The sequence below is a fragment of the Tympanuchus pallidicinctus genome, unplaced genomic scaffold (assembly GCF_026119805.1).
Source record: "Tympanuchus pallidicinctus isolate F22 unplaced genomic scaffold, pur_lepc_1.0 scaffold58, whole genome shotgun sequence".
Classification (NCBI taxonomy): Eukaryota; Metazoa; Chordata; class Aves; order Galliformes; family Phasianidae; genus Tympanuchus; species Tympanuchus pallidicinctus.
In genome coordinates this window covers 25,145-50,021 of record NW_026294778.1, presented here as the reverse complement: position 1 = coordinate 50,021, position 24,877 = coordinate 25,145, and the positions used below count along the sequence as shown (strand labels likewise).

The following is a 24,877-nucleotide window of genomic DNA, read 5'->3' as shown; positions in this document are numbered from 1 at the left end:
CTCCATCCCCTTCCCTGGCACCGAGGTCAGGCTGACAGGCCTGCAGTTCCCCGGATCCTCCTTACCACCTTTCTTATAAATGGAGTCACGTCGCCCTCCAGCCTTCTGGGACCTCAGCAGCCAACAAGGAGCGCTGACAGATGATGGAAAGCGGCTCGGCTCTCACCTCCGCCAGCTCCCTCAGCACTCTGGGCTGGATCCCATCTGGCCCCATCGCCTTGTGGCAGCCCAGCTGGAGCAGGAGGTCTCTGACTGTTTCCTCCAGAATCACGGGGGGTTCGTGTGCTCCCCAGCCCAGATTACCAGGTCAGAGAGAGGAGCATCCTGAGGATAACTGGTCTGACTTCTAAAGACAGACGTAAAGAAGGCATTCAGAACCTCCGCCTTTTCCTTATCCTCAGTGCTCGCATTCCCAGCCTCATCCAGCAAAGAGTGGATGCTCTCCTTTGTCCTCCTCTTACTGTTAATGCATTTATAAAAGAGTTTCTTATTCCTTTTCACCCCAGCGGCCAGGTTAAATTCAAGCTGGCCTTTTGCCTTTCTGATTTCACCTCCACACATCCTAACGCCTTCCTTGCATTCATTCTGGGTGCCCTGTCCCTCTTTCCACAGGCGGCAGGTTCTCTTTTTCTCCCTGTTCATCCACGCCGCTCTTCTTCCCCGCCGGCTCATTTTTGCATTCATTCTGCGTCCTTCAGACTTCCTTCTTGAAGAGCAGCCAGCTCTCTTGGACCCCTTTACTCGCTAAGACTGAATGCCAGGGGACTCCCCCTATTTGTCCCCTGAACAATTCCAAGTCCGCCCTCCTCAAGTCCAAGGCAGCAATTTTACTGTTCCCCCTCCAGGCTCCACCACGAATCACCAAGTCCATCATTTCATGGTCGCTCTGCCCAAGGCAGCCTCCAACCTCCACATCTCCCACCAGACCTTCCCTGTTTGTGAACAGCAGCTCCAGTGGGGCCGTTCCTCTCGTGGGCTCTCTGACCAGCTGTATCAGCAAGTTGTGCTCTATGCACTGCAGAAACCTCCTAGACTGCTTCCTCTGTGATACAGCTTCCTCTGTGAAGTGCTATGGGGCACGGTGTGTCTCCATAGGGCGCTATGGGGCACTGCGTGTTTCTATGGGGCACTGTGTGTCTCTATACGGCGCTATGGGTCACTGCGTGTCTCTATAGGGCACTGTGTGTCTCCATAGGGCGCTATGGGGCACTGTGTGTCTCTACAGGGCCCTATGGGGCACTGTGTGTCTCTATAGGGCGCTATGGGGCACTGTGTGTCTCTATAGGGCACTGTGTGTCTCTATAGGGCGCTATGGGGCACTGTGTGTCTCTATAGGGCGCAATGGGGCACAGTGTGTCTCTATAGGGCGCTTTGGGGCACAGTGTGTCTCTATAGGGCGCTATGGGGCACTGTGTTTATCTATAGGGCGCTATGGGGCACTGTGTGTCTTTATAGGGCGCTATGGGGCACTGTGTGTCTCTATAGGGCGCTATGGGGCACAGTGTGTCTCTATAGGGCGCTATGGGGCACTCTGTGTCTCTATAGGGCGCAATGGGCACTGTGTGTCTCTATAGGGCGCTATGGGGCACTGTGTGTCTCTATAGGGCACTATGGGCACTGTGTGTCTCTATAGGGCGATATGGGGCACTGCGTGTCTCTATAGGGCGCTATGGGGCACTGCGTGTTTCTATGGGGCACTGTGTGACTCTATAAGGCGCTATGGGTCACTGCGTGTCTCTATAGGGCACTGTGTGTCTCTATGGGCGCTATGGGGCACTGCGTGTTTCTATGGGGCACTGTGTGTCTCTATACGGCGCTATGGGTCACTGCGTGTCTCTATAGGGCACTGTGTGTCTCCATAGGGCGCTATGGGGCACTGTGTGTCTCTACAGGGCCCTATGGGGCACTGTGTGTCTCTATAGGGCGCTATGGGGCACTGTGTGTCTCTATAGGGCACTGTGTGTCTCTATAGGGCGCTATGGAGCACTGTGTGTCTCTATAGGGCGCTATGGGACACTGTGTGTCTCTCTTGGGGCTATGGGGCACTGTGTGTCTCTATAGGGCGCTATGGGGCCCTGTGTCTCTATAGGGCGCTATGGGGCACTGTGTGTCTCTATAGGGCACTATGGGGCACTGTGTGTCTTTATAGGGCACTATGGGGCACTGTGTGTCTCTATAGGGCGCTATGGGGCACTGTGTGTCTCTATAGGGCGCAATGGGGCACAGTGTGTCTCTATAGGGCGCTTTGGGGCACAGTGTGTCTCTATAGGGCGCTATGGGGCACTGTGTTTCTCTATAGGGCGCTATGGGGCACTGTGTGTCTTTATAGGGCGCTATGGGGCACTGTGTGTCTCTATAGGGCGCTATGGGGCACAGTGTGTCTCTATAGGGCGCTATGGGGCACTCGGTGTCTCTATAGGGCGCAATGGGCACTGTGTGTCTCTATAGGGCGCTATGGGGCACTGTGTGTCTCTATAGGGCACTATGGGCACTGTGTGTCTCTATAGGGTGATATGGGGCACTGCGTGTCTCTATAGGGCGCTATGGGGCACTGTGTGTTTCTATGGGGCACTGTGTGACTCTATAAGGCGCTATGGGTCACTGCGTGTCTCTATAGGGCACTGTGTGTCTCTATGGGCGCTATGGGGCACTGTGTGTCTCTATAGGGCGCTATGGGGCACTGCGTGTGTCTATAGGGCACTGTGTGTCTCCATAGGGCGCTATGGGGCACTGTGTGTCTCTATAAGGCGCTATGGGTCACTGCGTGTCTCTATAGGGCACTGTGTGTCTCTATAGGGCGCTATGGGGCACTGTGTGTCTCTATAGGGCGCTATGGGGCACTGCGTGTGTCTATAGGGCACTGTGTGTCTCCATAGGGCGCTATGGGGCACTGTGTGTCTCTATAAGGCGCTATGGGTCACTGCGTGTCTCTATAGGGCACTGTGTGTCTCTATAGGGCGCTATGGGGCACTGTGTGTCTCCATAGGGCGCTATGGGTCACTGCGTGTCTCTATAGGGCACTGTGTGTCTCTATAGGGCGCTATGGGGCACTGTGTGTCTCCATAGGGCGCTATGGGGCACTGCGTGTGTCTATAGGGCACTGTGTGTCTCCATAGGGCGCTATGGGGCACTGCGTGTCTCTATAGGGCGCTATGGGTCACAGCGTGTCTCTATAGGGCACTGTGTGTCTCTATAGGGTGCTATGGGGCACTGTGTGTCTCTATAGGGCGCTATGGGGCACTGCGTGACTCTATAGGGCTCTATGGGGCACTGTGTGTCTATAGGGCGCTATGGGGCACTGTGTGTCTCTGTAGGGCGCTATGGGGCACTGTGTTTCTCTATAGGGCGCTATGGAGCACTGTGTGTCTCTATGGGGCGCTATGGGGCACTGTGTGTCTCTGTAGGGCGCTATGGGGCACTGTGTGTCTCTATAGGGCGCTATGGAGCACTGTGTGTCTCTATGGGGCGCTATGGGGCACTGCGTGTCTCTATAGGGCGCTATGGAGCACTGTGTGTCTCTATAGGGTGCTATGGGGCACTGTGTGTCTATAAGGCGCTATGGGGCACTGTGTGTCTCTATGGGCACTATGAGGCAATGTGTGTCTCTATAGGGCGCTATGGGGCACTGTGTGTCTCTGTAGGGCGCTATGGGGCACTGCGTGTCTCTACAGGGCGCTATGGGGCACTGTGTCTCTATAAGGCGCTATGGGGCACTGTGTGTCTCTGTAGGGCGCTATGGTGCACTGTATGTCTCTACAGGGCGCTATGGGGCACTGTGTCTCTATAAGGCGCTATGGGGCACTGTGTGTCTCTATAGGGCGCTAGGGGCACTGTGTGTCTCTATAGGGCACTATGGGGCACTGTGTGTCTCTATGGGGCGCTATGGGGCACTGTGTGTCTCTATAGGGCGCTATGGGGCACTGTGTGTCTCTATGGGCACTATGGGGCACTGTGTGTATCTATAGGGCGCTATGGGGCACTGCGTGTCTCTATGGGGCGCTAAGGGGCACTGTGTGTCTCTATAGGGCGCTATGGGGCACTGTGTGTCTCTACAGGGCGCTATGGGGCTCTGTGTGTCTCTATAGGGCGCTATGGGGCACTGTGTGTCTCTACAGGGCGCTATGGGGCTCTGTGTGTCTCTATAGGGCGCTATGGGGCACTGTGTGTCTCTATAGGGCGCTATGGGGCACTGTGTGTCTCTACAGGGCGCTATGGGGCTCTGTGTGTCTCTATAGGGCGCTATGGGGCACTGTGTGTCTCTGTATGGCGCTATGGGGCACTGTGTGTCTCTACAGGGCGCTATGGGGCTCTGTGTGTCTCTATAGGGCGCTATGGGGCACTGTGTGTCTCTGTATGGTGCTATGGGGCACTGTGTGTCTCTATAGGGCGCTATGGGGCACTGTGTGTGTCTATAGGGCGCTATGGTGCACTGTGTGTCTCTATGGGGCGCTATGGGGCACTGTGTGTCTCTATAGGGCGCTATGGGGCACTGTGTGTCTCTACAGGGCACTATGGGGCACTGTGTGTCTCTATAGGGCGCTATGGGGCACTGTGTGTGTCTACAGGGCGCTATGGGTCACTGTGTGTCTCTATAGGGCGCTATGGGGCACTGTGTGTCTCTACAGGGCGCTATGGGGCACTGTGTGTCTCTATAGGGCGCTATGGGGCACTGTGTGTCTCTACAGGGCGCTATGGGGCACTGTGTGTCTTTATAGGGCGCTATGGAGCACTGTGTGTCTCTATGGGGCGCTATGGGGCGCTGTGTGTCTCCATAGGGCGCTATGGGGCACTGTGTTTCTATAGGGCGCTATGGGGCACTGTGTGTCTACACGGCACTATGGGGCACTGTGTGTCTCTACAGGGCGCTATGGGGCACAGTGTGTCTCTATGGGGCGCTATGGGGCACTGTGTGTCTCTACAGGGCGCTATGGGGCACTGTGTGTCTCTATAGGGCGCTATGGGGCACTGTGTGTCTCTACAGGGCGCTATGGGGCACTGTGTGTCTCTATAGGGCGCTATGGGGCACTGTGTGTCTCTATAGGGCGCTATGGGTCACTGTGTGTCTCTACAGGGCGCTATGGGGCACTGTGTGTCTCTATAGGGCGCTATGGGGCACTGTGTGTCTATAGGGCGCTATGGGGCACTGTGTGTCTCTATGGGGCGCTATGGGGCACTGTGTGTCTCTATAGGGCGCAATGGGGCACTGTGTGTCTACAGGGCACTATGGGGCACTGTGTGTCTCTATGGGGCGCTATGGGGCACTGTGTGTCTCTATGGGGCGCTATGGGGCACTGTGTGTCTCTATAGGGTGCTATGGGGCTCTGTGTGTCTCTATAGGCCGCTATGGGGCACTGTGTGTCTCTATGGGGCGCTATGGGGCACTGTGTGTCTCTACAGGGCGCTATGGGGCACTGTGTGTCTCTGTACGGCGCTATGGGGCACTGTGTGTCTCTACAGGGCGCTATGGGGCACTGTGTGTCTCTGTACGGCGCTATGGGGCACTGTGTGTCTATAGGGCGCTATGGGGCACTGTGTGTCTCTATAGGGTGCTATGGGGCACTGTGTGTCTCTCTTGGGGCTATGGAACACTGTGTGTCTCTATAGGGCGCTATGGGGCACTGTGTGTCTCTATAGGGCGCTATGGGGCACTGTGTGTCTTTATAGGGGCTATGGGGTACTGTGTGTCTCTATAGGGCGCTATGGGGTACTGTGTGTCTCTATAGGGCGCTATGGGGCACTGTGTGTCTCTATGGGGCGCTATGGGGCACTGTGTGTCTCTATAGGGCGCTATGGGGCACTGTGTCTCTACAGGGCGCTATGGGGCACTGTGTGTCTTTATCTGGCGCTATGGGGCACTGTGTCTCTATAGGGCGCTATGGGGCACTGTGTGTCTCTATAGGGCGCTATGGGGCGCAGTGTGTCTCTTTAGGGCGCTATGGGGCACTGTGTGTCTCTATGGGGCGCTATGGAGCACTGTGTGTCTCTACAGGGCGCTATGGGGCACTGTGTGTCTTTATCTGGCGCTATGGGGCACTGTGTGTCTCTACAGGGCGCTATGGGGCACTGTGTGTCTCTATAGGGCGCTATGGGGCACTGTGTGTCTCTACAGGGCGCTATGGGGCACTGTGTGTCTTTATCTGGCGCTATGGGGCGCATTGTGTCTCTATGGGGCGCTATGGGGCACTGTGTGTCTCCATTGGGTGCTATGGGGCACTGTGTGTCTTTATCTGGCACTATGGGGCACTGTGTGTCTCTATAGGGCGCTATGGGGTACTGTGTCTCTACAGTGCGCTATGGGGCACTGTGTGTCTCTATAGGGCGCTATGGGGCACTGTGTGTCTCTATAGGGCGCTATGGGGCACTGTGTGTCTTTATCTGGCACTATGGGGCACTGTGTCTCTATAGGGCGCTATGGGGCACTGTGTGTCTATAGGGCGCTATGGGGCGCAGTGTGTCTCTATAGGGCGCTATGGGGCACTAAGTGTCTCTATAGGGCACTATGGGGCACTGTGTGTCTCTATGGGGCGCTATGGGGCACTGTGTGTCTATATGGGTCGCTATGGGGCACTGTGTGTCTCTATAGGGCGCTAAGGGGCACTGTGTGTCTCTATAGGGCGCTATGGGGCACTGTGTGTCTCTGTAGGGCGCTATGGGGCACTGTGTGTCTTTATCTGGCGCTATGGGGCGCTGTGTCTCTATAGGGCGCTATGGGGCACTGTGTGTCTCTATAGGGCGCTATGGGGCGCAGTGTGTCTCTTTAGGGCGCTATGGGGCACTGTGTGTCTCTATAGGGCGCTATGGGGCACTGTGTGTCTTTATCTGGCGCTATGGGGCACAGTGTGTCTCTTTAGGGCGCTATGGGGCGCTGTGTGTCTCTATAGGGCGCTATGGGGCACTATGTGTCTCCATAGGGTGCTATGGGGCACTGTGTGTCTCTATGGGGCGCTATGGGGCTCTGTGTGTCTCTATAGGGTGCTATGGGGCACTGTGTGTCTCTATAGGGCGCTATGGGGCACTGTGTCTCTACAGGGCGCTATGGGGCACTGTGTGTCTTTATCTGGCGCTATGGGGCACAGTGTGTCTCTCTAGGGCGCTATGGGGCACTGAGTGTCTCTATAGGGCGCTATGGGGCGCAATGTGTCTCTATAGGGCGCTATGGGGCACAGTGTGTCTCTTTAGGGCTCTATGGGGCACTGTGTGTCTCTCTAGGGCGCTATGGGGCACTGAGTGTCTCTATAGGGCGCTATGGGGCGCAGTGTGTCTCTATGGGGCGCTATGGGGCACAGTGTGTCTCTGTAGGGCGCCATAGGGCACTGTGTGTCTCTATAGGGCGCTATGGGGCACTGTGTGTCTCTATAGGGCGTTATGGGGCACTGTGTGTCTCTATAGGGCGCTATGGGGCACTGTGTGTCTTTATCTGGCGCTATGGGGCACTGTGTGTCTCTATAGGGCGCTATGGGGCACTGTGTGTCTTTTTCTGGCACTATGGGGCACTGTGTGTATCTATAGGGCGCTATGGGGAACTGTGTGTCTTTATTTGGCGCTATGGGGCACTGTGTGTCTCTATAGGGCGCTATGGGGCACTGTGTGTCTTTATCTGGCGCTATGGGGCACTGTGTGTCTCTATAGGGCGCTATGGGGCACTGTGTGTCTTTATTTGGCGCTATGGGGCACTGTGTGTCTCTATAGGGCGCTATGGAGCACTGTGTGTCTCTATAGGGCGCTATGGGGCACTGTGTGTGTCTATGGGGCGCTATGGGGCACTGTGTGTCTCTATAGGGCGCTATGGGCACTGTGTGTCTCTATGGGGCGCTATGGGGCACTGTGTGTCTCTATAGGGCGCTATGGGGCACTGTGTGTCTCTATAGGGTGCAATGGGGCACTGTGTCACTATAGGGCGCTATGGGGCACTGTGTGTCTTTATCTGGCACTATGGGGCACTGTGTGTCTCTATAGGGCGCTATGGGGCACTGTGTCTCTATAGGGCGCTATGGGGCACTGTGTGCCTCTATAGGGCGCTATGGGGCACTGTGTGTCTTTATCTGGCGCTATGGGGCACTGTGTGCCTCTATAGGGCGCTATGGGGCACTGTGTGTCTTTATCTGGCGCTGTGGGGCACTGTGTGTCTCTACAGGGCGCTATGGGGCACTGTGTGTCTCTATAGGGCGCTATGGGGCACTTTGTGTCTTTATCTGGCGCTATGGGGCACTGTGTGTCTCTATAGGGCGCTGTGGGGCACTGTGTGTCTTTATCTCGCGCTATGGGGCACTGTGTGTCTCTATAGGTCGCTATGGGGCACTGTGTGTCTTTATCTCGCGCTATGGGGCACTGTGTGTCTCTACAGGGCGCTATGGGGCACTGTGTGTCTCTATAGGGCGCTATGGGGCACTGTGTGTCTCTACAGGGCGCTATGGGGCACTGTGTGTCTCTATAGGGCGCTATGGGGCACTGTGTGTCTCTATGGGGCGCTATGGGGCACTGTGTGTCTTTATCTCGCGCTATGGGGCACTGTGTCTCTACAGGGCGTTATGGGGCACTGTGTGTCTCTATAGGGCGCTATGGGGCACTGGGTGTCTCTATAGGGCACTATGGGGCACTGTGTGTCTTTATCTGGCACTATGGGGCACTGTGTCTCTATAGGGCGCTATGGGGCACTGTGTGTCTCTATGGGGCGCTATGGGGCACTGTGTGTCTCTATAGGGCGCTATGGGGCACTGTGTGTCTCTATGGGGCGCTATGGCGCACTGTGTGTCTCTATAGGGCGCTATGGGGCACTGTGTGTCTCTATGGGGCGCTATGGCGCACTGTGTGTCTCTATAGGGCGCTATGGGGCACTGTGTGTCTCTATAGGGCGCTATGGTGCACTGTGTGTCTCTATAGGGCGCTATGGGGCACTGTGTGTCTTTATCTGGCGCTATGGGGCACTGTGTGTCTCTATAGGGCGCTATGGGGCACTGTGTGTCTATAGGGCGCTATGGGGCACTGTGTGTCTCTATATGGCGCTATGGGGCACTGTGTGTCTCTATGGGGCGCTATGGGGCACTGTGTGTCTCTATAGGGCGCTATGGGGCACTATGTGTGTCTATGAGGCGCTATGGGGCACTGTGTGTCTCCATAGGGTGCTATGGGGCACTGTGTGTCTTTATCTGGCACTATGGGGCACTGTGTGTCTGTATAGGGCGCTATGGGGCACTGTGTGTCTTTATCTGGCACTATGGGGCACTGTGTGTCTCTATAGGGCGCTATGGGGCACTGTGTGTCTTTATCTGGCACTATGGGGCACTGTGTGTCTCTATAGGGCGCTATGGGGCACTGTGTCTCTATAGGGCGCTATGGGGCACTGTGTGTCTTTGTCTCGCGCTATGGGGCACTGTGTGTCTCTACAGGGCGCTATGGGGCACTGTGTGTCTCGATAGGGCGCTATGGGGCACTGAGTGTCTCTATAGGGCGCTATGGGGCACTGTGTGTCTCTGTAGGGCCCTATGGGGCGATGTGTGCCCTATAGGGCGCTATGGGGCACTGTGGGTCTCTATAGGGCACTATGGGCACTGTGTGTCTCTATAGGGCGCTATGGTGCGCTGTGTGTCTCTATGGGGCGCTATGGGGCACTGCGTGTCTCTATAGGGCGCTATGGGGCGCTGCGTGTCTCTATAGGGCCCTATGGGGCACTGCGTGTCTCTATAGGGCGCTATGGGGCACTGTGTGTCTCTATAGGGCGCTATGGGGCGCTGTGTGTCTCTATAGGGCGCTATGGGGCACTGCGTGTCTCTGTGGGGCACTGTGTGTCTCTATAGGGCCCTATGGGGCACTGTGTGTCTCTATAGGGCGCTATGGGGCACTGTGTGTCTCTATAGAGCGCTGTGGGGCACTGTGTGTCTCTATAGGGCGCTATGGGGCACTGTGTGTCTCCATAGGGCGCTATGGGGCGCTGTGTGTCTCTGTAGGGCGCTATGGGGCGCTGTGTGTCCCTATAGGGCGCTATGGGGCACTGTGTGTCTCTATAGAGCGCTATGGGGCACTGTGTGTCTCTATAGGGCGCTATGGGGCACTGTGTGTCTCTATAGAGCTCTATGGGGCACTGTGTGTCTCTATAGGGCGCTATGGGGCACTGTGTGTCTCTATAGGGCGCTATGGGGCACTGTGTGTCTCTATAGAGCTCTATGGGGCACTGTGTGTCTCTATAGGGCGCTATGGGGCACTGCGTGTCTCTATAGAGCTCTATGGGGCACTGTGTGTCTCTATAGGGCGCTATGGGGCACTGTGTGTCTCTATAGAGCTCTATGGGGCACTGTGTGTCTCTATAGGGCGCTATGGGGCACTGTGTGTCTCTGTAGGGCGCTATGGGGCGCTGTGTGTCCCTATAGGGCGCTATGGGGCACTGTGTGTCTCTATAGAGCGCTATGGGGCACTGTGTGTCTCTATAGGGCGCTATGGGGCACTGCGTGTCTCTATAGGGCGGTATGGGGCACTGCGTGTCTCTATAGGGCGCTATGGGGCACTGTGTGTCTCTATAGGGCGCTATGGGTGCTGTGTGTCTCTATAGGGCGCTATGGGGCACTGTGTGTCTCTATGGGGCGTTATGGGGCGCTGTGTGTCTCTATGGGGCGCTATGGGGCACTCCGTGTCTCTGTAGGGCGCTATGGGGCGCTGTGTGTCTCTATAGGGCGCTATGGGGCACTGTGTGTCTCTATAGGGCTCTATGGGGCGCTGCGTGTCTCTATAGGGCGCTATGGGGCTCTGTGTGTCTCTGTAGGGCGCTATGGGGCACTGCGTGTCTCTATAGGGCTCTATGGGGCACTGTGTCTCTATAGGGCGCTATGGGGCACTGTGTGTCTCTATAGAGCGCTATGGGGCACTGTGTGTCTCTATAGGGCGCTATGGGGCACTGTGTGTCTCTATAGAGCGCTATGGGGCACTGTGTGTCTCTATAGGGCGCTATGGGGCACTGTGTGTCTTTCTAGGGCGCTATGGGGCACTGAGTGTCCCTATAGGGCGCTATGGGGCACTGTGTTTCTCTATAGGGCGCTATGGGGCGCTGTGTGTCTCTATAGGGCGCTATGGGGCACTGTGTGTCTCTATAGGGCGCTATGGGGCACTGCGTGTCTCTATAGGGCGCTATGGGGCACTGTGTGTCTCTATAGGGCGCTATGGGGCACTGCGTGTCTCTACAGGGCGCTATGGGGCACTGTGTGTCTCTATAGGGCGCTATGGGGCACTGCGTGTCTCTATAGGGCACTATGGGGCACTGTGTGTCTCTATAGGGCGCTATGGGGCACTGCGTGTCTCTACAGGGCGCTATGGGGCACTGTGTGTCTCTATAGGGCGCTATGGGGCACTGCGTGTCTCTATAGGGCACTATGGGGCACTGTGTGTCTCTATAGGGCACTATGGGGCACTGCGTGTCTCTACAGGGCGCTATGGGGCACTGTGTGTCTCTATAGGGCGCTATGGGGCACTGCGTGTCTCTATAGGGCGCTATGGGGCACTGCGTGTCTCTACAGGGCGCTATGGGGCACTGTGTGTCTCTATAGGGCACTATGGGGCACTGTGTGTCTCTATAGGGCGCTATGGGGCGCTGTTTCTCTATCAGTGCCTTTTCAGTGCTGGCTGCTCACCGTCTTGCAGCCGATGTCGCTGTGGTCGTTTTACAGCCCTTCCCGCAGCGCCGCTCGCTCTGTAGCACAGCAGCAGGGGGCGCTGAGCAGCGTTGGCTGGCGGCAGCTGCGGCCTGTGGGCAAAGCGCTGCAGCTGAACACGGCAGCTGGGGATCCTTGCATTGCATCCTGCGGAGGCACGAGGCAACTTGGCGCCTCCCTGCTGCCTCTGATCTGCCGGCGAGGCCAGGAAGAGAAGAGCAAAGGAGGTTCCTGCTGAGCTGCCAGGGCCAGAAGCTGCCGTTGCAAGGAGAGCTGACTGAACCGCATTGGATCTGAGCTGTGACTCAAGCAGAGCTGATTCGAGCGCTTTGGATTGGAGCCGCCCCTCCACAAACAGCTGCCTCGGCCGCTTTGAAGCATTGAAAAAGGGCCGCCGTCACCACGGTCGTCCTTCGTCGCCAACAGAGCAGCGGCGCCCCACGACCCAGCGCTGCTGAGGGTCACAGACGGAGCTGCGATGCTGGCTGGATGCACGGCGCTGAACATCTGCCTATAAAGACTCCTTGCTTCTTCTCTCCTATCTGTTCTGTCGCCCTCCTTCCCTTCCCCTTGTTGGAAATAACGGCAGTCATTTTGTCGGGACGGCGTCTGATAAAAGCAGAACTGATTGGCGATGGCAGTGGCGGCGTCCCACAGTAAGGTTAGCATTAGAGACAGGAAAACTCTCCAGGTCCCATTCGCAAGGCTCCAGCTCCCCCAGTAACTGAGAGCGCATCCTTTCTGCAGGACCCTGCACAGATCAGCAGCACCCACTGCCCTCCTCTGGAGAGGTCAGCGCCGCTTTAGAACTTGCACTGCTGTAGAAATTAAAGGGAAGTTACCTAAGGGATCCCATTTATGATCTTTCTGCCTCTCTTTCCCATTTCCTTTGAACTTGGACTCCTCGCGAGGAACATTTCTTTACTTCCTGCACTCATTAAGCGACCTCAGCCAGTTCTGTTTCAGAAAAAGGAGTCTTGCTGTTTACATGTAAATACAAAGTCTGATAGGCGCGATTTTCTTCAGACTCCTGTTTTGGTCCAAATAAGGATTTTCCCTGTAGCGGCTCCCTACTGCATACAGTATTTAAACTTTTTTCCCTGTTCTTTTCCTAGTTCTGGGATTCTTCTCCAGTTCTGAAGCACTTCTCCCAGGGGCTGTGCTCTCTCCAGGCACCATTCCGGGGACCTTTTTTTCCCCTGCTCTCACAACTCCTATTCCCCATCCCTCCAGGACGCTGCTGTGAACTCCCCAGCTCACAGCTTACCACCTCCGTCTGTGACCCTCAGCAGCGCTGGGTCGTGGGGCGCCGCTGCTCTGTTGGCGACGAAGGACGACCGTGGTGACGGCGGCCCTTTTTCAATGCTTCAAAGCGGCCGAGGCAGCTGTTTGTGGAGGGGCGGCTCCAATCCAAAGCGCTCGAATCAGCTCTGCTTGAGTCACAGCTCAGATCCAAAGCGGTTCAGTCAGCTCTCCTTGCAACGGCAGCTTCTGGCCCTGGCAGCTCAGCAGGAACCTCCTTTGCTCTTCTCTTCCTGGCCTCGCCGGCAGATCAGAGGCAGCAGGGAGGCGCCAAGTTGCCTCGTGCCTCCGCAGGATGCAATGCAAGGATCCCCAGCTGCCGTGTTCAGCTGCAGCGCTTTGCCCACAGATTTGGGCCCAATCCCTCAGCAGTACTGTACTCCTATCTCGGATCAATAGGGCCGCGCTGCTGCCACTTCAAGCGCACAGGGTGCCGCACACCAACAGCTCCCTCCCCAGACTCTTCCTTGCACCAACGCCGCTCCGTCCGTCCCTGGCCGTCGCCCCTCGCGGCACAGCGGAGCCGCAGGGCGGCACTCAGCGCTCGCTTCGCGCTGACGGCGCGTCTCAGTCGCACGCACTCAAGAGTCTCAATCGACCCCAAGGAAAGACTTAAATCCCCTCACCTTGGTCCGTGCACGAAGTTACCGGGTCGCCATGGCCGACACCAGTGCCTCCCTGCCCCTTGGCTTTCACAGAGCCCGTCCTTTATGGAACAGTCTCTGTTTTTTATCGGCCGTACCGAGGAGTCACCCCAGCACCCAGACAGGACCGCTGCCATCAGCGGGGTGCCCCTATCCTGTGCAGGGCAGCAGGGAAACTCCCAAAGAGGCGATAATAATCCCGGACGAGCCCCCAAATTGATGGAAATAACGGCAGTCATTTTGTCAGGACGGCGTCTGATAAAAGCAGAATTGATTGGCGATCGCAATGGCGGCGTCCCACAAGTAGCAGCGCCCTATGGACACCACAGGACAGCCTTTAGAGCCCGTTTGCTCCCCTTTGCCTCCCCCTGCCCTGTTTCCCAATGGCTGGGTGCTCCAGGTTCACAATGCTATCAGAAGAATTGACGTTTGCTATTTGTTCATTGATTTGTTACCTGGTGCCAGTCAGGAATCATCCAAGCCGTCTCGGTGCTCTGCTTGTCCCATGGATGCGGTGATTTTCTTTGAGGTCATCATCGTTAAGCAGAGAGCACTGGGGATGATGGCAGGCCTTCCCAATGCCAGGCTCTTCCTCGGGCTGCCATGGCTTGTTCTCATGCAGGATATTCTTGCAGCCTATGTGGCAAAATATCCATCCGTACACCTACATACAGAGCGTGCCTTCCTGGGAAGGTTCGTCCATACGATAAGAGATGTAAACTTATCAGAGATCTTCCCCAAGTTAAGTAGAGGGACTCCCAAAAAGAACCACGACAGCGGAGATCAGAAGACAAAAACAGCATCATACAATTCTAATGCAGAAACAACCCTTGATCCTCACATTAATTAAGCCCCACGCCGTCGTTTGCTCGCTGCCCCCTCCTCTGGCCGCCTCCCATCGCTCTGCATATTTCCCCTATCTTTGCTCTTTGGCCATTCGGGTGTCTCTCGCCAACTCAGTTGCTGTTGGGAGTTCAGGTTGTTCAAGCTTCCCTGTGTCTCCGTTGTCTCTCATCACCCCTGTTGCCAACTCCGTCATTGTGCTGCTACCAACCTGATCTCCTTCTATGATCTAGTGACCCATCTGGTGGATGAGGGAAAGGCTGTTGATGTTCTACCTAGACTTCAGCAAAGCCTTTGACACTGTCTCCCACAGCATCTCCTGCAGCAGCTGGCAGCCAGAGGCTTGGATGGATGCACTCTTGGCTGGGTAAGGAGCTGGCTGAAGGGCCGGGCACAGAGAGTGGTGGTGAATGGAGTCAAATCCAGCTGGCGACCGGTTGTGAGCGGTGTTCCCCAGGGGTCGGTGCTGGGCCTGTGCTCTGCAATACCTTCATTGATGACCTGGATGAGGGCATCGAGTGCAGCCTCAGTACATTCGCAGATGACAGCAAATTGGCTGGAAGTGTGGATCTGCCTGGGGGTAGCGAGGCCCTGCAGAGGGATCTGGACAGGCTGCAGAGCTGGGCTGCAGCCCATGGGATGAGGTTCAACAAGGCCAAATGCCGGGTCCTGCACTTGGGCCACAACAACCCCAGGCGACGCTGCAGGCTTGGGGCGCTGTGGCTGGAGGACGGCGTAGAGGAAATGGAGCTGGGGGTATGGATGGATGCTGGGCTGAACAGGAGCCCACAGGGTGCCCAGGTGGCCAAGAAGGCCAAGGGCATCCTGGCTTGCATCAGAAACAGTGTTGCAAGCAGGAGCAGAGAGGTGATTTTTCCCCTGTACTCAGCACTGGTGAGGCCGCACCTCGAGTGCTGTGTCCAGTTTTGGGCCCCTCGCTGCAAGAAAGATATTGAGGCCCTGGAACGTGTTCAAAGGAGGGCAACAAAGCTGGTGAGGGGTCTGGAGCACAGGGCTGATGAGGAGAGGCTGAAGGAGCTGGGAACGTTCAGCCTGGAGAAGAGGAGGCTCAGGGGAGACCTCATTGCTCTCTATAACTTCCTGAAGGGAGGCTGCAGGGAGCTGGGGGGCGGCCTCTTCTCTCGTGCCATCAGTGATGGGAGCAGGGGGAATGGCTTCAAGCTACGGCAGGGGAGATTCAGGCTGGACATGAGGAAGTGTTACTTTTCGGAAAGGGTGGTCAGGCACTGGAACGGATGCCCAGGGAGGTGGTGGAGTCACCGAGCCTGGGGGTGTTCAAGGAAAGGCTGGATGTTGTGTTGAGGGACATGGTTTAGTAGGAGCTATTGGGAATAGGTGAACGGTTGGACTGGATGATCTTTTAGGTCTTTTCCAACCTTGGTGATTCTATGATTCTATGATTCTATTTATCGTCTCCTGCCTCGTTTCCTGCACGGTTATCCTTGGTGAGAAACAAACTTCATGGCAGGCAGCTGCTTTCGGCACACAGCTTAGGGCCGCGGTCTCCTGTCGTCGTCAATCTGACACGTTTTGCTCCTAAAGAAAATGAGAGAGGAAAAGAAAACCCTTCTGTGCCTGCGAGCAGGGATTTCTGCGGGGAAAGCAGGCGGGAGTTGGTGCCAAGGAGCTGGAAAACGCAGCTGCAGTGAAGCCGGCAGCAAAGAAGCGCTGGAAGCCCGGCCGACTGCTGAGCAACGTGGTGGGAAGAGCAGCGAGGAGGAAGGGTGTCAGCGCAGGGGCTTTGCCAGACATCTTGGGAGGCAGCCTGAAGAAGCACAACAGGCACTGAGCTCCAAACGCTGCTGCGATGGGCAGCAGAGGAGGAAAAAGGGCTCTGCAGTGCGAAAAGCCCAGTGAGGAAAAGGATCTGTGGAAACGGCCTCTTTTAGTGCCGCTATGAAGCGCCCTGATGAAGAGCAGCCAGCGTGACGAGTGGAGGGAAATGGCTCATTAGGCCTCGGTCACTGTAATTAATGCCGTAATTAAGAGTAGCCAGCTTGACGAGTGCAGGGAAATGGCTTATTAGGCCTTGGTCACTGTAATTAATGCCGTAATTAAGAGTACCCAGCTTGACGAGTGGAGGGAAATGGCTTATTAGGCCTCGGTCACTGTAATTAATGCCGTAATTAAGAGTAGCCAGCTTGACGAGTGGAGGGAAATGGCTCATTAGGCCTCGGTCACTGTAATTAATGCCGTAATTAAGAGTAGCCAGCTTGACGAGTGGAGGGAAATGGCTCATTAGGCCTCGGTCACTGTAATTAATGCCGTAATTAAGAGTAGCCAGCTTGACGAGTGCAGGGAAATGGCTCATTAGGCCTCGGTCACTGTAATTAATGCCATAATTAAGAGTAGCCAGCGTGACGAGTGGAGGGAAATGGCTCATTAGGCCTCGGTCACTGTAATTAATGCCATAATTAAGAGTAGCCAGCGTGACGAGTGCAGGGAAATGGCTCATTAGGCCTCGGTCACTGTAATTAATGCCATAATTAAGAGTCCCCAGCTTGACGAGTGGAGGGAAATGGCTCATTAGGCCTCGGTCACTGTAATTAATGCCGTAATTAAGAGTCCCCAGCTTGACGAGTGGAGGGAAATGGCTCATTAGGCCTCGGTCACTGTAATTAATGCCATAATTAAGAGTAGCCAGCGTGACGAGTGGAGGGAAATGGCTCATTAGGCCTCGGTCACTGTAATTAATGCCGTAATTAAGAGTAGCCAGCGTGACGAGTGGAGGGAAATGGCTCATTAGGCCTCGGTCACTGTAATTAATGCCGTAATTAAGAGTCCCCAGCTTGACGAGTGGAGGGAAATGGCTCATTAGGCCTCGGTCACTGTAATTAATGCCGTAATTAAGAGTAGCCAGCTTGACGAGTGGAGGGAAATGGCTCATTAGGCCTCGGTCACTGCAATTAATGCCGTAATTAAGAGTACCCAGCTTGACGAGTGGAGGGAAATGGCTTATTAGGCCTCGGTCACTGTAATTAATGCCATAATTAAGAGTCCCCAGCTTGACGAGTGGAGGGAAATGGCTCATTAGGCCTCGATCGCTGTAATTAATGCCGTAATTAAGAGTAGCCAGCTTGACGAGTGGAGGGAAATGGCTCATTAGGCCTCGATCACTGTAATTAATGCCGTAATTAAGAGTAGCCAGCGTGACGAGTGGAGGGAAATGGCTCATTAGGCCTCGGTCACTGTAATTAATGCCGTAATTAAGAGTACCCAGCTTGACGAGTGGAGGGAAATGGCTCATTAGGCCTCGATCACTGTAATTAATGCCCTAATTAAGAGTACCCAGCTTGACGAGTGGAGGGAAATGGCTCATTAGGCCTCAATCACTGTAATTAATGCCGTAATTAAGAGTACCCAGCGTGACGAGTGGAGGGAAATGGCTCATTAGGCCTCGATCACTGTAATTAATGCCGTAATTAAGAGTAGCCAGCGTGACGAGTGGAGGGAAATGGCTCATTAGGCCTCGGTCACTGTAATTAATGCCATAATTAAGAGTACCCAGCGTGACGAGTGGAGGGAAATGGCTCATTAGGCCTCGATCACTGTAATTAATGCCCTAATTAAGAGTAGCCAGCGTGACGAGTGGAGGGAAATGGCTCATTAGGCCTCGGTCACTGCAATTAACGCCGTAATTAAGAGTAGCCAGCTTGACGAGTGCAGGGAAATGGCTCATTAGGCCTCGGTCACTGTAATTAATGCCGTAATTAAGAGTACCCAGCTTGACGAGTGGAGGGAAATGGCTCATTAGGCCTCGATCACTGCAATTAATGCCCCGGTGCATTTGGTGTGCAGTCCAAGCACTGCAGATACTGACTGATGGAACCACAGGACAAAAGCACAGTCAGAAGGAAACGCTACAGAACCTTGGAGCATCAATTAGCGCTAACGGAGCCATGGCCAATAAAGCCTCCCTGTGCACTCGTCAGCGCAAGGAGGCTGTGATTGCAGGCAGGCAGAGACCCTGCGTGGATGCTTTTGTTCTCGGCTGCAGCCCACGGTTTGATGGTGGAGCTGAAAGGCCAAGGCTGGGATGCAGAGCCCGGCAGGGAAGTCCTGTCTCTCCCACTTGGCGCGGAGCTTTTCCACGCTCAGTGAGAAGTGGGCTGAGTGATGTCCTGCGAGGGACAACCGTGTGGCGGCTCCTGGCCTTCCTGCGGGGCTGCAGGGAGGCAAGGAATCGCAGGATGGTAGAATGGGGGACCTGTTGCTCAGCAGCACACGTGGACGGGGTGCTGACATCCAGGCCTGGCCTGTTGGGAGCCTGCAGCGCTGGAATTCGCAGTCCTGAAGGACGGGGGACAGAGCGCGAAATCAGGATGCTCAATGATAGGAAAGCCAACCTTGGGCTCTTCAGGGAGCTTGGGCAGCAAGAGCCCCTTCAAAAGCATCTGCAGGGACAAGGGAGTGCAGCAGAGCTGTCAGACCTTTAAGGCAGCTTTTCGTCAGGCACAAGAGCTCTCGATCCCTGGGTGAAAGACGTCGGGAAAGAAAAGGAAGAGACCAGCATGGCTGGATCAGGATGTGCTGCTCAAACTGGACAACGGGAAGAAAATGCAGTGGGAGCAGGGAAGGAACTGTGGGGGGAACGTAGGGAACACAGAATCCCAGCATCACAGAACTGTAGGGGTCAGAAGGGGCCTCCAGAGCTCATGCAGTCCAACCCCCTGCCCAAGCCGTTCCTACAGCAGTCGCACAGCTCGGCATGCAGGCAGCTCTGGAACATCTGCAGAGCAGGAGACTCCAGCACCTCCCTGGGCAGCCTGCTGCAGTGAGCAGTGGGACCATAGGGACACGTTGGGACCCATAGAGACACGTTGGGACCCATAGAGACACATTGGGACCCATAGAGACACGTTGGGACCCATAGAGACACGTTGGGACCCATAGAGATACACTGAGACCCATAGAGACACGTTGGGACCCATAGAGACACGTTGGGAGCCATAGAGACACACTGGGACCCATAGATACAACTGAGACCCAAAGAGACACGTTGGGACCCATAGAGACACGTTGGGACCCATAGAGACACGTTGGGACCCATAGAGACACGTTGGGACCCATAGAGATACACTGAGACCCATAGAGACACGTTGGGACCCATAGAGACACGTTGGGAGCCATAGAGACACACTGGGACCCATAGATACAACTGAGACCCAAAGAGACACGTTGGGAACCATAGAGACACGTTGAAACCCATAGAGACACGTTGGGACCCATAGAGACAATTGGGACACATAGAGAAACATTGAGATCCATAGAGACGCATTGGGACCCATAGAGACACCTTGAGACCCATAGAGACACATTGAGACCCATTGGGACGCATAGAGAAACACTGGCACCCATAGAGGCATGTTGAGAACCATAGAGACACACTGGGACCCATAGAGACACGGTGGGACCCACTGGGACGCATAGAGACACATTGGGACCCACAGAGACAATTGGGACCCATAGAGACACATTGGGACCCACAGAGATACATTGGGATCCATAGAGACACGTTGAGACCCATTGAGACCCATAGAGGCACGTTGGGAGCCATAGAGACAATTGGGACCCATAGAGACACGGTGGGACCCATAGAGACACGTTGGGACCCATAGAGACACTTTGGGACCCATAGAGACACGTTGGGACGCATAGAGACACACTGAGACCCACAGAGACACATTGGGACCCATAGAGACACATTGAAACCCATAGAGACACGTTGGGACCCATAGAGACACGTTGGGACCCATAGAGACACGTTGAAACCCATAGAAACACATTGGGACCCATAGAGACACGTTGGGACCCATAGAGACACGTTGGGACCCATAGAGACACATTGGGACACATAGAGACACATTGGGACACATAGAGACATGTTGAGACCCATTGGGACCCATTGAGGCACGTTGGGATCCATAGAGACACATTGGGACCCATAGAGACACGTTGGGACCCATAGAGACACGTTGAGGCCCATAGAGATACACTGAGACCCATTGAGACACATTGGGACCCATAGAGACACATTGGGATCCATAGAGACACGTTGAGAGCCATTGGGACCCATTGAGGCACGTTGGGAGCCATAGAGACACATTGGGACCCATAGAGACACATTGTGACCCATAGAGACACGTTGGAACCAAAGAGACACATTGGGACCCATAGAGACACGTTGGGACCCATAGAGACACATTGGGACCCATAGAGACACGTTGAGATCCATAGAGACACATTGTGACCCATTGGGACCCATTGAGGCACGTTGGGAGCCATAGAGACAATTGGGACCCATAGAGACACGTTGGGACCCATAGAGACACATTGGGACCCATAGAGACACGTTGGGACCCGTTGAGACATGTTGAGACCCATTGGGACCCATTGAGGCACGTTGGGAGCCATAGAGAATTGGGACTCATAGAGACACGTTGGGACCCATAGAGACACGTTGAGACCCATAGAGACACGTTGGGACCCATAGAGACACGTTGGGACGCATAGAGGCACGTTGAGACCCATAGGGACACACTGGGACCCATAGAGACACGTTGAGACCCACTGGGACCCATAGAGACACTTTGGGACCCATAGAGACACATTGGGATCCATAGAGACACGTTGAGAGCCATTGGGACCCATTGAGGCACGTTGGGAGCCATAGAGACACATTGGGACCCATAGAGACACATTGAGACCCATAGAGACACGTTGGAACCAAAGAGAAACATTGGGACCCATAGAGACACGTTGGGACCCATAGAGACACATTGGGACCCATAGAGACACGTTGAGATCCATAGAGACACATTGTGACCCATTGGGACCCATTGAGGCACGTTGGGAGCCATAGAGACACATTGGGACCCATAGAGACACGTTGGGACACATAGAGACACGTTGAGGCCCATAGAGACACGTTGAGACGCATAGAGACACGTTGAGACCCATAGAGACATGTTGGAACCAAAGAGACACATTGGGACCCATAGAGACACGCTGAGAGCCATTGGGACCCATTGAGGCACGTTGGGAGCCATAGAGACACACTGGGACCCATTGAGGCACGTTGGGACCCATAGAGACACGTTGGGACCCATAGAGACACGTTGGGACCCATAGAGACACATTGGGACCCATAGAGACACGTTGGGACCCATAGAGACACGTTGGGACGCATAGAGACACTTTGGGACCCATAGAGACACGTTGGGACCCATTGAGACATGTTGAGACCATTGGGACCCATTGAGGCATGTTGGGATCCATAGAGACAATTGGGACCCATAGAGACACATTGGGACCCATAGAGACACGTTGAGACCCATAGAGATACACTGAGACCCATAGAGGCACATTGTGACCCATAGAGACACATTGGGACCCATTGAGACACGTTGAGGCCCATAGAGATACACTGAGACCCATAGAGGCACATTGTGACCCATAGAGACACATTGGGATCCATAGAGACACGTTGAGAGCCATTGGGACCCATTGAGGCACGTTGGGAGCCATAGAGACACATTGGGACCCATAGAGACACATTGGGACCCATAGAGACACGTTGGGACCCATAGAGACACATTGGGACCCATAGAGACACGTTGAGATCCATAGAGACACATTGGGACCCATTGGGACCCATTGAGGCACGTTGGGAGCCATAGAGACAATTGGGACCCATAGAGACACGTTGGGACCCATAGAGACACGTTGGGACCCATAGAGACACATTGGGACCCATAGAGACACATTGGGACCCATAGAGACACGTTGGTACCAAAGAGACACTTTGGAACCCATAGAGACACATTGGGATCCATAGAGACACGTTGAGGCCCATAGAGACATTTTGAGACCCATAGAGACTCATAGAAACACATTGGGACCCATTGAGACACGTTGGGACCCATAGAGACCCATAGAGACCCATAGAGACACCTTGAGAGCCATAGAGACAAATTGAAACCCATTGGGACCCATAGAGACACATTGGGACCCATAGAGACACGTTGGAACCAAAGAGACACTTTGGGACCCATAGAGACACTTTGGGACCCATAGAGACACGTTGGGACCCATAGAGATACGTTGAGACCCATAGAGACACATTGGGACCCATAGAGACCCATTGGGACCCATAGAGACTCGTTGGGACCCATAGAGACACTTTGGGACCCATAGAGACACGTTGGGACCCATAGAGATACGTTGAGACCCATAGAGACACATTGGGACCCATAGAGACACGTTGAGAGCCATTGGGACCCATTGAGGCACGTTGGGAGCCATAGAGACAATTGGGACCCATAGAGACACGTTGGGACCCATAGAGACACGTTGAGACCCATAGAGACACGTTGGGACCCATAGAGACACGTTGGGACGCATAGAGATATACTGAGACCCATAGAGACACGTTGAGACCCATAGAGGCACGTTGAGACCCATAGAGACACACTGGGACCCATAGAGGCACGTTGAGACCCATAGAGACACATTGGGACCCATAGAGACACGTTGAGACCCACTGGGACCCATAGAGACACTTTGGGACCCGTAGAGACACATTGGGATCCATAGAGACACGTTGAGAGCCATTGGGACCCATTGAGGCACGTTGGGAGCCATAGAGACACATTGGGACCCATAGAGACACATTTGTGGAGGAATGGCGACGTGACAAAGGGCACACAAGCAGGGTGCCGCTCACTGATCACGAGCTGCAGGGTTACAGAACCCAGCTTGTCTAAATTGTTACCGCAGCAAGGACACAGGACGTGGTGGATACAGAGAAACAGAAGCAATATCTAAGGAATGAAGAACAGGCATAAGATGGCAGGGATTGGCATTCAGCTTTGAGCACCAATGATGAGCTCGCTTTTGCACTATGTATGAGGATCAGTAAGACCTGTATAAGAGATAATCTTTGGTAACCAATAAACGTGACTTGCTGACCATGATAGCGAGACGCTTGTCTCCCGCGGCTCCTTTCAACAAACGGTGACCCCGACGTGCTACAAGGGCGGCCAAGGATAAAGGAGCCCCGTTGGGTTCGGGTCCTGCGGCAACGCAGGACGACGATAAAAGCAAGGTGCTTCGCGTCCTGAGCGACCACATCGGTGGGCTCAGCCGATACGTGCTGCCGAAGCCTGGAGGGTTGCAACAGAGGGAATGGATGGGCAAGCAGCATATGATTTATTTTCCCTTTTCCTGCGTCGCAGACGGGTCAAGGGTATGGATTTAGATAAGGAGCTCCCTCAGCTGTTACAACATGCCGTGTCTTGCGGGTTTTTCACTAACCCACACACTGTGCATGAGTTAGGAGAATGGAGGAGGTACGGGGATAAGTTATGGGAGTTGGTTTTGAATGACCCTAAATCAGCTAAACGGATGTGGAAAGTGGTGCAGGATGAGATACTGAAGAGTCAGGCGGAGAAACGGGCGGCTCGGGGAGCACAGGCAGCGCAACAGAAAAAGCAGGATTATGGGGCAGAGGCTGGCGCCCCGGATCCGCCGGCGTTTGGCACAGTGACGTCCCCACACCTGTTGCGCCCTCAGCCTCCCGCTGAGTCAGGGGGCCGATGCCCCGCAGAGCGCCGTTTCAGTTCCCGAACCGCCGTCAGAAAGGGCGAGTGTGGATCCTGTTCCAGGGGCAGAATCGGACTTGTTTGAGGCAATGGCCAGAGAACGGCGAGAGTTATGGGCTTGCTTGGCCAGGGAGGGACTTGCGGCTGGCGATGCTGATCTGGTAGAGGCGGCTGGTGAGAATTGAGCTTTTCCAGTTCTGTTCACCCAGAACCCTCAAGGCGGTTTGAACGCTGAGATTCGGACTCTGGACTGGAAATTGCTATCTCAACTACGCGCCACCGTAGGGAGTTATGGGGTTGCGAGTGAACCAGCGAATCAAATGCTTGAATTTCTTTTTAATGCGCGTATTTTACTCCCGACGGATATCAGGAGTATTGCCCGTTTGATGTGCTCCCCACATCAATTGCTCCTTTCTAATGCACATTGGCAGCATGAGGCTACTGCATCGGCATTGGTTCAAAGGGGGCCCGGGGACCCCCTCCAGGGCATCACTGCAGAACAGTTAATGGGCTTAGGACCGTGGGTTCGGATAGAGGCTCAGGCTACCGCGGGTCCTGATGTGCTGCGAGAGGCGATGACCATGGCAATGCGTGCTATGAAACGAATCTTCACCAAGGGAAGGTCATGCCTGACTCATCTTGTGGCCTTCTATGATGGAGTGACGGCATCGGTGGACGAAGGGAAGGCGACCGATGTCATTTACCTGGACCTGAGCAAGGCCTTTGACATGGTCCCCCACCACATCCTCATCTCCAAATTGGAGGGAAGTGGATTTGATGGGTGGACGACCCGATGGATGAGCAATTGGTTGAAAGGCTGCAGACAGAG

The 24,877-nt window shown here is 54.8% G+C and overlaps 1 protein-coding gene and 2 long non-coding RNA genes across 14 annotated transcripts; 2 read left to right on the top strand and 1 right to left on the bottom strand.

Annotated features, from left to right (window-relative positions):
• Nucleotides 1–1,737: 1,737 nt before the first annotated feature.
• LOC128092017 (uncharacterized) lies at nucleotides 1,738–10,796 on the top strand. Of its 10 annotated transcripts, none has more exons than XR_008211603.1 (3): nucleotides 1,738–1,753; nucleotides 10,155–10,204; nucleotides 10,544–10,796. It is a non-coding gene; the product is annotated as an uncharacterized LOC128092017 (long non-coding RNA). The 10 variants fall into 10 exon arrangements; XR_008211598.1 differs by lacking the exon at nucleotides 10,544–10,796 and adding an exon at nucleotides 10,275–10,387; XR_008211602.1 differs by lacking the exon at nucleotides 1,738–1,753 and adding an exon at nucleotides 1,837–1,852.
• On the top strand, nucleotides 2,701–5,420 carry LOC128092015 (uncharacterized). Of its 2 annotated transcripts, XR_008211591.1 has the most exons (4): nucleotides 2,701–2,786; nucleotides 2,877–2,976; nucleotides 4,716–4,765; nucleotides 5,218–5,420. It is a non-coding gene; the product is annotated as an uncharacterized LOC128092015 (long non-coding RNA). The 2 variants fall into 2 exon arrangements; XR_008211592.1 differs by lacking the exon at nucleotides 2,877–2,976 and having other exon boundaries at nucleotides 2,727–2,816.
• Nucleotides 10,797–20,871: 10,075 nt separating the features above from the next.
• Nucleotides 20,872–23,098, bottom strand: LOC128091997 (uncharacterized). 2 transcript variants are annotated; one of them, XR_008211590.1, is made up of 2 exons: nucleotides 22,130–22,228; nucleotides 20,872–21,642 (listed from the first exon to the last, which is right to left on the bottom strand). XR_008211590.1 is itself a non-coding variant. In XM_052705432.1 (2 exons), exons 1-2 carry the CDS (start codon nucleotides 22,957–22,959, stop codon nucleotides 20,874–20,876), a joined length of 972 nt encoding a protein of 323 aa, XP_052561392.1. In that variant the 5' UTR covers nucleotides 22,960–23,098; the 3' UTR covers nucleotides 20,872–20,873. The 2 variants fall into 2 exon arrangements, 1 of the variants encoding a protein (XP_052561392.1); XM_052705432.1 differs by lacking the exon at nucleotides 22,130–22,228 and adding an exon at nucleotides 22,757–23,098.
• Between the last annotated feature and the right edge of the window lie 1,779 nt (nucleotides 23,099–24,877).

Excerpts from the sequence above, each read along its gene's own strand:
- LOC128091997 (XM_052705432.1), bottom strand. The coding sequence starts at position 22,959 with ATGTGTCTCTATGGGTCTCAACGTGCCTCTATGGGTCCCAGTGTGTCT. Across the intron at positions 21,643-22,756 it reads TGTCTCTATGGGTCCCAATT|TGTCTCTATGCGTCCCAACG; the intron begins GTCTCTATGGCT and ends TGGGTCCCAAAG.